At 39.8% G+C, this 16870-nt stretch overlaps 2 protein-coding genes across 3 annotated transcripts in view; both read left to right on the plus strand.

Moving 5' to 3' along the window:
• Positions 1-13205, plus strand: part of LOC114644581 (tripartite motif-containing protein 16-like) — a 203986-nt gene extending 190781 nt beyond the window's left edge. For both annotated transcript variants that reach the window (XM_051927891.1, XM_051927892.1), the window contains exon 7: positions 13047-13205. The gene's annotated coding sequence lies outside the window, so the exon portion shown is untranslated. The remainder of the gene's footprint in view (positions 1-13046) is intronic.
• Positions 1-16870, plus strand: part of LOC127527816 (tripartite motif-containing protein 16-like) — a 38597-nt gene that overhangs the window by 847 nt on the left and 20880 nt on the right. Inside the window, exons 2-4 of the mRNA XM_051927704.1 lie at positions 237-396; positions 3019-3084; positions 12312-12652. Of these exons, the coding sequence (XP_051783664.1) occupies positions 237-396; positions 3019-3084; positions 12312-12652 (567 nt within the window). The remainder of the gene's footprint in view (positions 1-236; positions 397-3018; positions 3085-12311; positions 12653-16870) is intronic.

The raw sequence follows: 16870 nt of genomic DNA on the forward strand, positions 1-16870 counted from the left end.
TGTGTGTAAAGCTCATTGATAGTTAAGGTTGATAATCTCTGATGCTCCACTACACTCCACCAAATATTATAATCATAAATAACCAACAAGTCAATGACAGGCGTTCTCACCATCTAAACCAACGCTGACTGCCCACCACACTGATCCTTAATTCAGAAGAGCCCCCTCTTATCATCATTACTTACTTTTTAATGTCTCCTTTCTGAAATCTCATCCCCTCTTCTCTTCTGATTCAGACTTTCTCATCTCGCTGTGTCCTTCCTGCTGATGGAGACTCGCTGAGCTTCACTGTCACTGCTGATTTCTCATCTGAGGACCTGAGAAAGGAGCTGTCAGGTCTGATAAAGAGTCTGGAGAAGATCAGCCAGTGGGTCATCATGACAAGGAATCCATCAGGTACAGCGTATGGTGACATTGTGTTTATTATTGAAGTCTATTAGGAGGACCAGAGTGACAATAAGAGGACACTGAAGAAGGCCTGCTCTTTAACATTTATCTGCCATCCTTTTCTGTTTATTATTTTTTACTATATAGTGCCTTTCACAGTCATTAGCTGAGTGATAACAAACTCTCTAAATAATCAGTTGTTCTTAATCAGATATTTTGGAATTTTAACTTGAAATGTTATACTCCTTATACTTATTCCACGTATTCTCTTAAAAAGTCCTTTTTTCACTTAACTTTGAGATTCTTTTTATTTCATTTCTTTCCTCACCTTAAGATTAATGAACAGAAATGTGTTTTAAATGGCTAAGCCGGCTCAGAGCACAAATGAATTGTTTATTTGAGAACAGAGAAGACGTTAATGGAATCAAATTGAGCTCAGCGTCAGTGTTTTATAATATCAGAACATCTCAATCTGCTCCTGCTGTCTTCGCTGTCCATTACATTCTGCTGGATGGAGTCCACGTTAAAAGTTCACGTTCATCCATTTCCAGCTGTGCTCCCCCTGGGCTCTCGTGTTTTATATTCCTGCTGTTGTTTGTTCAGAAGTCGTGTCTCCAACCGACATTTAAAAGGATTTTACACACCAAAAGCATTTTATTTGATATATTTTTGTGGTGAAGAAAAGCAAATTGGAGGACTACGTCAGAACTCTGACTACTTGAGGACCACCTGAACATTTCAGTGAGTGCAGCCTCAGAGTAAAACACACTTTATAAATTATGAATTCCATACGTTTACAAATAAAGACAGCGATTTGTTTAAACACAAACTAAGGTCAAGTAGCCAAGAGCACAGGGTCCATCCCGGCCGTCCACCACATTAGACATATACTGTATGTGTGTATTGTGAAAATAAGCAGAGAGAGTGGGCACAAAGAGTTGGGGTACCACCCTGAAATACCCCGTTTAATGATGAAGATGAAATAAAAAGCACAAAGACGGAGCACAATGATGACGTCTGCTGCAATCAAAGGCTGTCAAGTTAAAGTCACTTGTGAGTCGGAGCTCCGTCTTCCTCAGTCACAGATCTGTAATGAATACCCACTTCTGGTGACATTTTATAGTGGTGTCACAGAAGAGGCGGAGCTTAATTAGCGGGCTATGGAAGTGACGTCACTCGTCTTGTGGCCTGTGAACTCATTGAAATGATGACATTAGCAGGAGCAGCACCCTCTCGACTCAGGGTGGGATTTCTTAACTAGATGGAGCTCTGAAGATGTCCCCAACGGTACCTGCTTGTCAATATGTTTCAAATAAAGTATATTTATGACAGTGTATGTCAGCACAAAAATCAATCCATGGAGTTCACAGGACCCTATGCAGTCCTCTGTGATCAAATTTTGGTGAGGAGTAGAGCATAGCAAAGGGATAAAGCCATTTATAAAGCTTTGACTGTTACCAGGAGCACAGCAGCCTCAAGAATTGTGAAATGGAAGAAGTGTGGAATTACCAGGACACTTTCTAGAAATGGCCAGTCTGAGTAAATGAGAAGGAAAGGCCTTTACCAGGGAGGTGACCATAAACCTAATGGTCACTGCAACAGAACTTCAGAAGTCCTCTGCTGAGATGAGAGAAACTGTAGGAGGGACGGCCATCTCAGCAGCGCTCAACAAATCAAGCATTTATGGTGGAGTGGCCAGGCAGAAGATACTCTCGAGTAAAAGACAAATGGAAGGGAAAGATTCAAAGATCTGAGAGACAAACATTAAACTCTTTAGACAGAAGACCATGCAGGATGTATGGAGAGGACCAGGCACTGCTCACCACCCTCCTAATGCCATCTCTACAGTGAAGATGGTGGTGACAGCATCAGGCTATGGGTACAGAGTGACAGGTCAGAACTGAGGGGAGGAGAAGTGCTGTCAAATACAGAGAGGACCTTAAAGAAAACCTGTGACCTCAGACTGGGCGATGGATCAACGACCTGAACACTACAGCCAAGACAACTCTGGAGTGGCTTTGTGACAAGTCTTAGTGTCCTTGAGTGACCAACATGAGACCCCACAGAACAGGAGAGACCTGAAGATGGCAGTTCACAGACGCTTACCTTGAAGTCTAACGGAGTTTGAGAGGATCTGCCCGGAAGAATGGGATCAACTGGCCAAATACAGGAGTAGAAAACTTGAAGTGACGCTTAGTCATGAAGACCACCAAAGGGGCTTCCACAAAGACCTGAATTAAGTGTCTGAATTCTTCTAGGATGGAGAAGTTTCAGATTTGATTTGTAATAAATGTGCAGACCTTTCTGAAGACCTGCGCTCACTTTGTCATTATGGTCACTGAGTGTAGACTGATGAGCACAAAGGCACATTAATCCATTTAAAATTAAATCAACAACACGGTAAAGTGTGCAGAAAGTGAGGGGTCTCAATACTCTCTGACTCCCTGTATATTTATTATTAATATGAATATTCAAATCGACATTTGGCCTAATTTGCCAGCCCTTGTATATTTTATAAATGTTTTATTTGAACTCCTCTGCATTTGTCATACGTGTTTAAGAACTAAACTAAGATCCCACGATGCCATCTTCACAGTTTCCATTTTTCTTCTCTTTTCTTTTTATTTTCAGCTCATGAAGCTCCAGTTTTCGCCCTCCAGCCTCCTGAACCTCAGAGCAGAGACGACTTTTTAAAATGTGAGTTTGTGCTTTGACTGAATGGATCATCACAATAAAAATCATTGAAGTTTTAATAGAGCAGGACAGGCTTAGGATATGAAAGTCTGAGTGTTGTGTGACTGAGGGGCTGAGAGTGATGGGGGTCCTGTGACTGGTGCATTATGGGATAGAGAGATTCAGAGTGAATCACCAAAGCCGTCTGTTGAACCCGAGTCTTAATGTGTCCAGAAATGTTCAAAATGGAAAAAATTTAATAAAATCGATGTCATTAGGTGCACTTACTTTTTCACATGACTGTATATACAGACACAGTATTAGTTTAAAAATGAAGCACAATTGTATGTGAAATAAGTTAAAGCTGACAAAAGTCCTCGTCATCCTCCATTCTTTACTCCACAGAGCAGACATTTTGCTTTGAGTTCTCGACTTCACAAATTTTAAACATTAAAACAAATGAAATGGCAGAGAAAATTATTGGGGGTCCTTAGAAGTTCAAAGACCTCACTGGACTGTCGTGACATCTCAAGCTGACTGATTCCTCTAATGAGTGTCACCGGGGTCTTCAGTCACTCAGTCAAGAGAATAAGAGGAGATGAAGAAGGCCACAGCCAAGGGGGTTCATGGTGAATACTACAAGACCACCTCCATAGAGCTTCATGGTCCAGTGAGCTCAGCTGCTAATATTCTCAAGATGTTTGAGGGTCCCCAGGACTACAGCCCACCTCCGTGATGAGACCACCACAGTTAAGCTGACCTCCGAGTGAACAGAAGGAGAGTTTAAATGGAGGAGAAAATGCAGTGTGGTGTGGTGGTGAAGACTTTGGAGTTCAAACCCTGATGTTGTGGGTTCAAATCCTACTACTGATACCACTGTGTGACCTCAGCAAGTCACTTCACCTGTCTGGGCTTTTGATTGGACAAAGAGAAGTAAAGGAAACAATGGAATCTGAGATGATGGGAGTCACCTTGGATAAGAATGACAGTCAAATAATAAAAAGAGATGACAGGAAACACACGAAAGAAAGAAAGAGAGAGACAATGACAGATGGGAAAGGCACTATATAATAGATAGATAGATAGATAGATAGATAGATAGATAGATAGATAGATAGATAGATAGATAGATAGATAGATAGATAGATAGATAGATAGATAGATTATAAATAGTAAATACTGATTGCAGGTTTTACACAAATAATTGATGTGGTTGTGAAGTTTGACAGTGGATTGATTTTAAATTTAAGAGGTGGACTGTGACAATAAAACATGTCATTTAATAAAGCCAGTGGTCAGTGTGGACAGTCCACTAGAACTTTGACCTCAATGGTGACCTGATGTTGTTTATCATAATTTCTGACGACTGAGATGACTTTCAAATGACTGACTTGCCTGCCTTTCTCTTTGTTTTCTGTTGTCGTCTTTTTATGATTTAATTTTTAATCCCCACAGATTCTGACCAATCAGATGAGCTCATTACTATTAGTGTGTCATCAGCGCATCTCCTGATTGGTTCTTGGAGATGGTCGTCTGAAGCGGAGCTCCATTAGCAGCGGCTTTATTTTCTCACGTATTACTTATTATTGAGAGGTATCTTGTATTTATCCGACCCAAGGAGCTTCCACTACAGTATACAAACATGAGTAACAAGAAGAGAGGTCAGAAAGAACCGGAAAAGAAACTTAAAGCTACATCAAAGACTATACAGGCATCAAGCCCAAGTACGAGGTAAGGCCTCTCGGAGACTGAACTGGAACAGGCAGATGAATGCGCAGACTTCCTAGGACCAGGCTCCACTGCATCGTCTCCAGCCGAGAGTGAAAATGGGAGCGAGGGTGCAAGTGATGCAGGTCACGATGGATCGCTGATTTCAGAAGATTACTTGAAACTAGAAACGGCCCTGCAGTACGTGCTCTCATTTACTCCTCGCGAGCCCGAAGCATCGACTGTAATAGGAACTGCAATTCCACCTGTGGAGCACAAAAGCCGAAACGATCTGTCTGAACTGAAAGAGATGATCACAACACCGGCCACTGCCACGGCTACGGCCGTAAGTGAGCTTAAGAAGGAGTTTAAGAAGAATAACAAAGTCCTGGAAATTCGTCTATTTAATCGTTTTGACACAACCTTTTAAGGTATAGTGGGGAAATTAGAGGAACACATTGAAGAAAACATATCCAAACTGAAAAAACTTGCCGATGAGCTGGATGACATTAAGCAGGCATTCACGGCTCGAATTGAAACAGCAGGACAAGTAGCATGTAACGCCGATGAAAAAGCTACAGCTGTGAATTCCGAATGCAAAAAACTCAGAGATAGACTTGCGGCCCTGGAAGATGGGTGCAGAAGGAATAATATAAGAATCGAAGGTCTACCTGAGAAACGTGAAAGTTCAAACCCAGTGAAATTTGCAGTAGAATTACTCTCTAAAATAATTGGAGATAACTTTAAATCAGATACCGAGATAGCAGCAGCTTATCGTATACACAGATCAAATACAGTGCATCTGGAAAGAATTCCCAGCACATCACTTTTTCCACATTTTGTTATGTTACAGCCTTATTCCAAAATGGATTAAAGTAATTTTTTTCCTCAGAATTCTACACACAACACCCCATAATGACAACGTGAAAAAAGTTTATTTGAGGTTTTTGCAAATTTATTAAAAATAAAAAATCTGAGAAATCCCATGTCCATAAGTATTCACAGCCTTTGCTCAATACTTTGTCGATGCACCTTTGGCAGCAATTCCAGCCTCAAGTCTTTTTGAATATGATGCCACAAGCTTGGCACACCTATCCTTGGCCAGTTTCGCCCATTCCTCTTTGCAGCACCTCTCAAGCTCCATCAGGTTAGATGGGAAGCGTCGGTGCACAGCCATTTTAAGATCTCTCCAGAGATGTTCAATCGGATTCAAGTCTGGGCTCTGGCTGGGCCACTCAAGGACATTCACAGAGTTGTCCTGAAGCCACTCCTTTGATATCTTGGCTGTGTGCTTAGGGTCGTTGTCCTGCTGAAAGATGAACCGTCGCCCCAGTCTGAGGTCAAGAGCGCTCTGGAGCAGGTTTTCATCCAGGATGTCTCTGTACATTGCTGCAGTCATCTTTCCCTTTATCCTGACTAGTCTCCCAGTCCCTGCCGCTGAAAAACATCCCCACAGCATGATGCTGCCACCACCATGCTTCACTGTAGGGATGGTATTGGCCTTGTGATGAGCGGTGCCTGGTTTCCTCCAAACGTGAGTTCAATCTTTGTCTCATCAGACCAGAGAATTGTCTGTCTCATGGTCTGAGAGTCCTTCAGGTGCCTTTTGGCAAACTCCAGGCGGGCTGCCATGTGCCTTTTACTAAGGAGTGGCTTCCGTCTGGCCACTCTACCATACAGGCCTGATTGGTGGATTGCTGCAGAGATGGTTGTCCTTCTGGAAGGTTCTCCTCTCTCCACAGAGGACCTCTGGAGCTCTGACAGAGTGACCATCGGGTTCTTGGTCACATCCCTGACTAAGACCCTTCTCCCCCGATCGCTCAGTTTAGATGGCTGGCCAGCGCTAGGAAGAGTCCTGGTGGTTTCAAACTTCTTCCACTTACGGATAATGGAGGTCATTGTGCTCATTGGGACCTTCAAAGCAGCAGAAATGTTTCTGTAATCTTCCCCAGATTTGTGCCTCGAGACAATCCTGTCTCGGAGGTCTACAGACAGTTCCTTTGACTTCATGCTTGGTTTGTGCTCTGACATGAACTGTCAACTGTGGGACCTTCTATAGACAGGTGTGTGCCTTTCCAAATCCTGTCCAGTCAACTGAATTTACCACAGGTGGACTCCAGTTAAGCTACAGAAACATCTCAAGGATGATCAGGGGAAACAGGATGCACCTGAGCTCGATTTTGAGCTTCATGGCAAAGGCTATCAATACTTATGTACATGTGCTTTCTCAATTTTTTTTATTTTTAATAAATTTGCAAAAACCTCAAGTATACTTTTTTCACGTTGTCATTATGGGGTGTTGTGTGTAGAATTCTGAGGAAAAAAAATGAATTTAATCAATTTTGGAATAAGGCTGTAACATAACAAAATGTGGAAAAAGTAATGCGCTGGGAATACTTACCGGATGCACTGTACCTTTAAACCTAGGTCTTTTATTGTTCGCTTTGAGCGACTACAATGTAAGCTTGATGTGATGGCACTTCTCAGACACAAGCAAGAGATTATATTTTAAAATAATCTCATTCGTATTTCCCCTGAATTCTCACCTTCAACCGCTGCAAAATGTGCAGCCTTCTTCAACATTAAACAGCTGTTACGGAAAGCTGATATCAAATACAGCCTCTTGTATCCCGGCAAACTGAAAGTGGAAGTTAAAGGCCAATTTTACGTATTTTCAAGCAAGGAGGAAGCTGGAAAGGAATTAAAGAAGCTGCTCCCGACACTCTTTTGAAAGACAATAACAAGCCGTATTCTGTCATGGCATGGCAAGGAGTTATCACCTGCTGTCTGATCCACTTGTAAAGATACGGGTATTATAATTATACATTCTTTTCATTACTTGGACGCTATATGTTTATGTTTTTTAAGTAAGCTTTATGTTTTAATTATAGTTATAGACGTGAGTGTGTGGAAGTGTGGAAGTAATTAAAGTAGGTTTTTTTTTTTTACTACCCTAAAGTAGACTGTTTAACATCATACCCTTTGTTTATTGTTATTTCTATTATTGCATTAGGATTTACTATGCTTATCCTAGACCTCTTTTTAACACCATCCCCAGGGTTCATTATTTTATTATCTCAATATTTTAAAATTATATTTCAAGCTTAAAGACTGTTAATGATTATATTTTTGGCAGATAGTATTCAGACTTCAACTGCAATAGATATCTCTACTTTTTAATTCTCAAACGCCGCTGCGTGGGGCTTGTTTTTGCTTTGGACGTGCTCTGTCAGAGGACTGGGACATTGTGAAGTGGGTCTAGCCTCATGTGGGGATGCAAAATGGGGGGGTGGGGGGGATAAAGGGGGGAGAGAAAGAGAGCAGGCTATATCTAATCTATCTTTTTAATCCTTATAATTATGACTATCAATGCAACAATAGGCTGTATGGCAATAACTTATGGGGAATCTTAAAACTAAGATTAAAACTGCCTCATTACTAGTTAAGACTATAAAATGACATTAAAAACTCAGAATCAATGTCTCCATGATGGGACAGTTAACTTTGTGAGCTGGAATGTTAAAGGCCTGAATCACGAACTAAAGAGAAAGAAAGTATGCTCTCACCTAACAGGCTTAAATGCTAAAATAGTATTTTTACAGGAGACCCACTTACTAACCAAGGATCAGTTCAGACTACAAAAAGACTGGACTGGCCAAATGTTCCATTCTATCTTTATAAAGAAAACTAGAGGGGTGGGAATTCTCATACACAGAACAGTCCCATTTGTAGCATCAGCTGTAGTATTGGATCCTGAAGGGAGATATGTGATGGTCATGGGCAACTTATATAACAGTAAAATGATTTTGATAAATGTTTATGCACCCAATGTTGATGATAAGGAATTCATGCAAAATCTATTTGCATCCATTCCCAATGTGAACACTCATAAAATTATAATGGCTGGGGAATTTAATTGTGTTTTAAATCCACTCTTAGATAGGACTCCTGTCACAAGGGGGACGACATCTAACACTGCTAAGACAATTACACAGTTTGTAACCGGCCACAACTTATCAGACACCTGGAGGTTTCTAAACCGAAACTTACGAACATATTCGTTCTACTCACCACTGCATCATAGCTATTCAAGAATTGATTATTTCTTTATAGATAATAATTTCTTGCCTACGATTAAATCTTGTAAATACGACACAATTGTTATTTCCGATCATGAACCTCTAGTTTTGTAGCTAAAATCATTATGCCCCTCACACTCACCTCGCAGATGGCGTCATAATCCACTTCTATTAGCAGACGAGAACTGCACAGAATTTATATCCAAACAAATCAGCTTCTTCCTAGAGACAAACACATCCTCAGAGGTTTCTGCAGGAACACTCTGGGAAACTCTAAAGGCCTTCTTAAGAGGACAGATTATTTCATATCTTTCCCACAGAAATAAATTAGAAACCAAGAAAGCGTCAGAGCTGAGAACTGAAATTACTAGAACAGATGAAGAACAAGCCAGGCATCCAGGTGAGGCTCTTCATAGGAAAAGGCAGGCTCTGCATTCAGAATTCAACATTTTGACAACTAAAGAAACTGAACAACCTATTTATAATTCAAGTCAATCATTACTATGAACACGGAGAGAAAGCTAATAAGCTTTTAGCTCAACAAACCCACAAGCAAGAAGTACACAATGCAATTCCAGTAATCACCAACACGAATGGAGATGAAATCATTGAGCATAAAAATATAATACAGACATTTAGAGACTACTATAAAACCTTATATTCGACTGAGTTTAAAGAAGACAACACACAATCTAATGCATTTCTGGATACATTACAGATACCACAAATAGATACTATTAGTGCTGAGGAACTGGATAAACTTCTGATGCTATCAGAATTACTAGATGCTATAAAGTCACTTCAAGGCGGGAAATCAGCAGGCCCTGATGGCTGCCCTGTAGAATTTTATAAGAAATTCTCCACTCAGCTAGCTCCCCTCTTATTGGCAACATTTACAGAAGCTAGAAACAATCAAAATCTACCTCAAACCTTCAGTCAAGCATTAATCACCGTCTTTCCTAAACAAAATAAGGACTTGTTACAATGTGCATCATACAGACCAATTTCACTTCTGAATAATGATGTTAAGATACTTTCAAAAATTATAGCTAGAAGGATGGAGAAAGTGCTGCCCTCGGTAATATCACAGGATCAAACTGGATTTATGAAAGGCCGACATCTATCTTCCAATCTTCGACACCTGTTTAATGTAATATATTCACCAGCAAAGTCAAACACCCCAGAGATATTATTATCATTGGATGCAGAAAAAGCATTTAATATGATTGAATGGAACTACCTTTTCACTGCATTGGAGATATTTGGGTTCGGCCCGAATATTTGTGCATGGATCAAACTACTGTATACCAATCCAGAAGCCTCAGTTTGTATTAATAACATTTGCTCAGACTACTTTAAGCTAGAACGTGGCACCAGACAAGGATGCCTCTTGTCACCACTGCTGTTTGCAATTGCCATTGAACCACTGGCAATCCACTGTCAAAATTCTAATCAGATAAAGAGGATTAACAGAGAAGGATTGTAACAGAAAATTTCTCTATATGCAGATGATATGGTTTTATATATATCAGACCCAGAAAACACTGTCCCTGCAGTTTTAACAGCACTCACAGAATTTCAAAAGATATCTGGTCTTAGAATTAATCTGAATAAAAGTATACTCTTTCCAGTGAATTCACAAGCATATAATATTAGATTAGAAACCCTACCTTTTACCAAAGCAGATCAGTTTAAATACCTAGCGGTAAATATCACAAGTAAACATAAAGCTCTTTATCAACAAAATTGCACCGTCTGTATGGAAAAAATTAAGCAAGACTTGCATAGATGGTCAACTCTTCATTTCACTCTAGCCGGAAGAATTAACATTGTTAAGATGAATATCCTTCCTAATCTTCTTTTTTTACTTCAAAACATTCCAATATATATCAATAAATAATTTTTTAGGCAATTAGATTCAACAATAACCTCATTTATTTGGAACTCAAAACATTCACGTATCCAAAGAGCGACCCTACAAAGACCTCAGGCAGAAGGTGGCATGGCTTTACCTAATTTTCAGTTTCATAACAGGGCAGCAAACATACAAGCCATAAAAACCTGGACAAAAATCCATGAACATACACAGGCTTGGTCACAGGCTTTAGAAGTAAAATCCTGTAGTACTTCTTTATACTCCCTGCTCTGCGCTCCAATAAATTCAAGTTATCGCAAATATACTAATAACCCAATTGTGCTTCACTCACTCAGAACATGGAACCAATTTAGAAAGCAATTCAAGATGGAAAATCTTTTATCTGTGGCACCTCTGCAAGAGAACCACCTCTTTCAACCCTCACAAACATATCTAGTTTTTAATATCTGGAAAAGATTTGGGATTTAATTGCTCAGAGATCTTTAGATAGACAATATCTTTGCATCCTTTGAACAATTATATTCCAAATTTAACTTCCCAGCTACACATTTCTTTCACTATTTTCAAATTAGAAACTTTGCTAAACAGAAACTGCCCAATTTTCCTCATCTCGTACCATCCACCATGCTGGAAAAAATACTGCTAAATGTCAAGGACTTAGACACAATTTTAGCAATATATAAAATATTATTAGAGTCCCTTCCTTTCAAAGATCCAAGAGGACATTGGGAAGAAGATCTCTTAATCAATATATCAGAAAAGGAGTGGAAGGTAGCAAAGCAGAGAATTCACTAAAGATCCATATGCGCAAAGCATAGAATTATTCAACTCAAAATTATATAGCAAGCCCATCTGTCTCACTTAAAACTGTCCAAAATGTTTCCAGGGCAAGATCCAACATGCAAACGCTGCAACCAAGCTCCTGCCTCACTGGGTCTCATGTTTTGGGCCTGCACCAAACTAACATCATTAAGGACCAAAATTTTTAAGTGCCTTTCAGACAGCCTTGGGGTCACAATCCCTCCTAATCCATTAACAGCTGTGTTCGGTGTTCTTCCAGATGGACTTGAAGTGGAGAAGAACAAGCAAACGGTGATTGCATTCACTACACTTGTGACACGCAGACTTATTTTGTTAAATTGGAAGAATCCTAACTTTACTCTTTTAAGTCAGTGGGAAACCGATGTTTATATTATTTGAAATTGGAAAAAATCAAATTCTCAGTTAAAGGATCTCTACAGAATTTTTTCAAAACCTGGCAGGATCAAATCAACAATATTTTAGAATAAGAAGACATTATTATTTTCGCATTCCTTTTCCTTCTTCATTTATCTTTTTTGCCGTACTAAACTCAACAATTTAGGCATGTTTACAGGCTTTAAGTATTACTCCTTTGCCATGCTCTCCTTCTCAGGGGTGGGGTTTGATTTGTTTTCAATCCTATTTTTTGTAAAAATTGATCTATTTGTACGGAATGATTACAATAAAATTAATAAAAAGAAAAAAAAAATTGTCTAAGTTGTGCTCCGCCCCCAGTGCCGTTACACACTCCCAGATTTCTTCACTCGTTTTCTTTTCTCTCCTTTCAGACTTCTGTCCCCTCACACTGGACATCAACACGGCAAACAGAGTCCTCCATCTGTCTGAAGGGAACAAGAAGGTGACAAGTGATGGGACAGTGACTGAATATCCTGATCATCCAGAGAGATTTGAGTGCTGGCCTCAAGTTCTGTGCAGAGAGGCTCTGACTGGGACTCGCTGTTACTGGGAGGTGGAGTGCACTGGAGACTTCATGAGGATTGGAGTCGCATATAAAGGACTGAGCAGGAAAGGAGCGAGCTTGGAGTGCGGACTTGGAAACAACGACAAATCCTGGTGTTTGCTGTGGTATAATTCCCAGTACTCTGTGTATCACAAGAAACAGCAGACTGTAATCAGCGCCCCCTACAGCCCCAGAATAGGTGTGTATCTGGACTGGCCTGCTGGCTCTCTGTCATTTTATAGCGTCTCACACACAATGACCCTCCTGCACAGGTTCAACACCTCCTTCACTGAGCCCCTCTATCCAGGGTTTTATGTTGGTCTTTACTCCAGTGTAACAATCAGCCATCTGACACCATGTGACAACTGACCAGTACCCTCCACCAGTCACTTGATGTCCCCACAAACTCAGGTGTCTTTGTGTTTGCAGTTTGGGGTCAAAATTAATTTTACACTATAGGTGGGGGGGGGCAGCACCTCTGTGAGTGAATTTCTGGATGAGAATGAGGGGCGAGTGCGGCTGTCAGGGTCTCCATTATTATTGGGTCTGAGTAGCCAATCAGGTGTGTGTGTCATAGTGAAGGGCGGTGACACCTCAGACCTACAAATACCAGTCTCACCAGCAGGGGTCACTGTTGATTCACAGCCACATGTCCTTCAGGCTGACACCCCAACTGCTGTGTCCTCTTAGTGTCACTGAATGTCACCTGTTAAGTAAGTCTATATAGCGCCTTTCAGTAGTGCTTCTCCAGCAGGACCACATGCCTGTCTCAGTATCCAGAGCCTCATTCCAGTGACTATTTAGGAGCACAGAGTGACAGACGTGACTGGAGTGCTGGCCTCTGAACAGACATTGTCTGCCCCTCTATTAGTTACTCCGGTGGTCTGTCACCTCTGAATGAATTCACTGTGAATGTCTAAAGATGAGGACTCACCGCTCAGTCACATGTCAGCCATACTGATGGATTTTCGTGTTTTACTGAGTCACTTGGTGTCACGTTAGACATTAAATTGCACCTCCTCCTTGTTGATCCCACTGTCACCCAACCTCAAGGAGACGAGTCAGCTGACTGACTTCACCATCACTGTCGGTGTTCATAGTGACAATCAGATGTGGCACTTCAGGACACTTTTATCTTTCCACTGACACACACATTCCCAGGATTAATTTACAATTCCCTCAGGACGCCTCAAGGAGCGGCTTGTCACCTGACATCAGTGTGTGTGAAGAAGCCAATGAAGGCCCAGGCTGACAGCCCCCCCACTGTGTATTACAGGCCTCACCAGCAGATGGCGACTATGAATTCTAAATCTGTCATCTTCATGGAGCCTGAGGGGTTAAAAGGAAGAGGAGAAGGTGAATAAAGAGTGAGGGGTGAGGATGATAGAGAAGAATGTCATGGTGATGAAGGGTGAGATGAGTGACCTGAGACAGAGTGAGTCAGACGAGTGTGTCACTTGTGTGTTTGTCAGTTTTGTTCCTTCCTCTGATTTTCTCCTCTTTGACTCGTCACACGCTGATGGCCGTCCTGTGATCACAGATTGTATTCCTCGTTGATCAAATCCGTATCTCGATGTGTGACTGACGTCTGATTCTTTAAGCACTCGATCATCAGACAGGTTGTCACCCGATGAGCTCTTCACTGCTGACCTAAGCCCTGCTGCCCTCTTCTCTCTCCTGTCACCTCAGGCATTGCTTCAGTCCCCGCTGTGTCACCTCATAAAGCCACTGGTATGTCTGGTCACTCAGGTCCTCGTCACAGCTGCACACTGGCAGTCGTTCAAACTCTACAGGCTGATAGCCATGTTGTCCTGACGTCTGATGTTTGTGTTGGTTGAGGTCGTCTCCTTCTGACCTTGTGGACTTTTAGAGCTCAGGATTAATGAAATGGAAATGTCAGTCAGCAGTGTGGGCAGGTGGGCAGGTGGGCACATTCAGGGCATAATGTCATTTAAAAGTCGATGAGCACACTGGACACATCGCCAGTCACTGATAATCGACTCCACGTCAGCTCCTGTGGCCCTCATCATGTGCTGTCAACTCAGACGCTGGTTATGTGACTTGCACCTTAGTGACATTCCTGTGACTTTCAGGGCTGTGACATCAGCTGTTTCTTCTGGAGCCAAACTGCTCCCTCTTGTGGCCTCTCTGCATATTAAACACAGGAGAAGTTAGGATGTGAAGTGTTTGGTGAGATCTAAAAAATATTCAGTATATTGACATCACATTGAAGGACAGTTTGGTTTAATAATAACTAGCAAAATACCCGCGCTTCGCAGCAGAGAAGTAATGTGTTAAAGTGGTTATGAAAAAGAAAAGGAAACATTTTAAAAATAACATAACATGATTGTTAATGTAATTGTGTTGTTATTGTTATGAGTGTTGCTGTCTTATATATATATAATATACACATACACATAAACATAAATATACATATACATATATACATATCTACATATACACATATCTACATATACATACATATATATACATATACACATCCACATATATATACATATATGTATATATACACATATCAACATATATATACACACATACATACATACACACACACACACACACACACATATATATATATATATATATACATACACACACACAGACACATATATATACATATATATTTACATATCTGCATATATACTGTATTAACATATCTACATATATATACACACACATATATATATACACATATATATATATACATATCTACATATATATATATATATATATATATATATATATATATATATATATATCTATATATATATATATATATATGTATATATATATCTACATATATATCTACATATATATATATATATATATATATATATATATATATATATATATATATATATATATATCTACATATATATATATCTACACATATATCTACATATATATATATATATATATATATATATATATATATATATATATATATATCTATATATATATATATATATATATATATATATATATATATATATATATATATATCCACATATATATATATATATATATATATATATATATATATATATATATATATATATACATTTATATATATATATATATATATCTACATATATATATATATATATAATTATGAGGGGCCGTTCAGGAAGAAAAGATTGGTTAGTAAATATATACATTGGTTCAGATGTATATATCGGTTCGGATACATTGGTTTGAATATATACATTGGTTTTAATACATCCGTTCAGATATATATATCGGTTCACATATATACATTGGTTGGGATACATTGGTTCAGATATATACATCGGTTTGAATACATCCGGTCAGATATATACATCGGTTTAAATACATTGGTTGAGATATATATAAATTGGTTTGCATAGATCCATTCTGATATATATACATTGGTTGAGATACATCCGTTCAGATATATACATCGGTTTGAATACATCCGTTCAAATATATACATTGGTTTCGATATATATATTGGTTTAAATAGATTGGTTTAAATATATACATCGGTTCAGATACATCCGTTCATATATATATATTGGTTCAGATAGATCCGTTCAAATATATACATTGGTTGGGATCTACGGGCAGGCACAACGTGGCCACCCATGTTTAGCATCTCCCTTTCACTTCATCATTGCTTCAACACTGTTGTAATTATTGTGCATATTTTATGCAACTAGCATATGCCTGTCTGTCGCGTTTTGTTTCGTAAGCCCTCTTGGTTGGGGGTCCTCGATTTCAAAGCACTTTTTTTCCTTTCATTATTTAAAACACTTGCACAGATACCCGCCTCTTCGCCCAGCTTCGTCCCGCCCCGGCTCATTGTACCCGCCTCACTCGCTCCCTCTTGTCCCTCCCATGACAGATTCTTCTCAAAAGCCGAGTTACCGGAAAGCATTGATCACAACCGCAGTATGTCCCATTCTTTCACCTCATGAGAGGCTGGTTTATCAGTGACCGAAAGCCGCACGGTGTTATCTGTTATTCCGCATTGGCAGCATTTCATTAAAGGGCGATATGCTTCAGCAAGGAACTTAGTCCCATTTGCTGAAAGGATGTTATGGAGGAAAACACTGGAGTTGCTGTGTTTCTTTAAAATGTTGATCAGGGATCAAAATGACCAGAATATTCCTGCTTCACAAATAACTGACGTTTAACTGTTTTTATAGTAAAACTGACAAAACGACACACGTGCACACGTACACACGCACGTACACGCACGCGCACACACTTAAACTCACAAATCGTGGGTCCCACATACTACTGATTAAGTGTATGTGTCAGGGGCGATCATCAAGTGATCAACTGGTTTATCATTAACCGAAAGCCGCCCGGTGATCTCTGTTATTCCGTATTGGCAGCATT

This window comes from Erpetoichthys calabaricus, chromosome 5 (assembly GCF_900747795.2).
Source record: "Erpetoichthys calabaricus chromosome 5, fErpCal1.3, whole genome shotgun sequence".
In the NCBI taxonomy this organism is placed as follows: domain Eukaryota; kingdom Metazoa; phylum Chordata; class Cladistia; order Polypteriformes; family Polypteridae; genus Erpetoichthys; species Erpetoichthys calabaricus.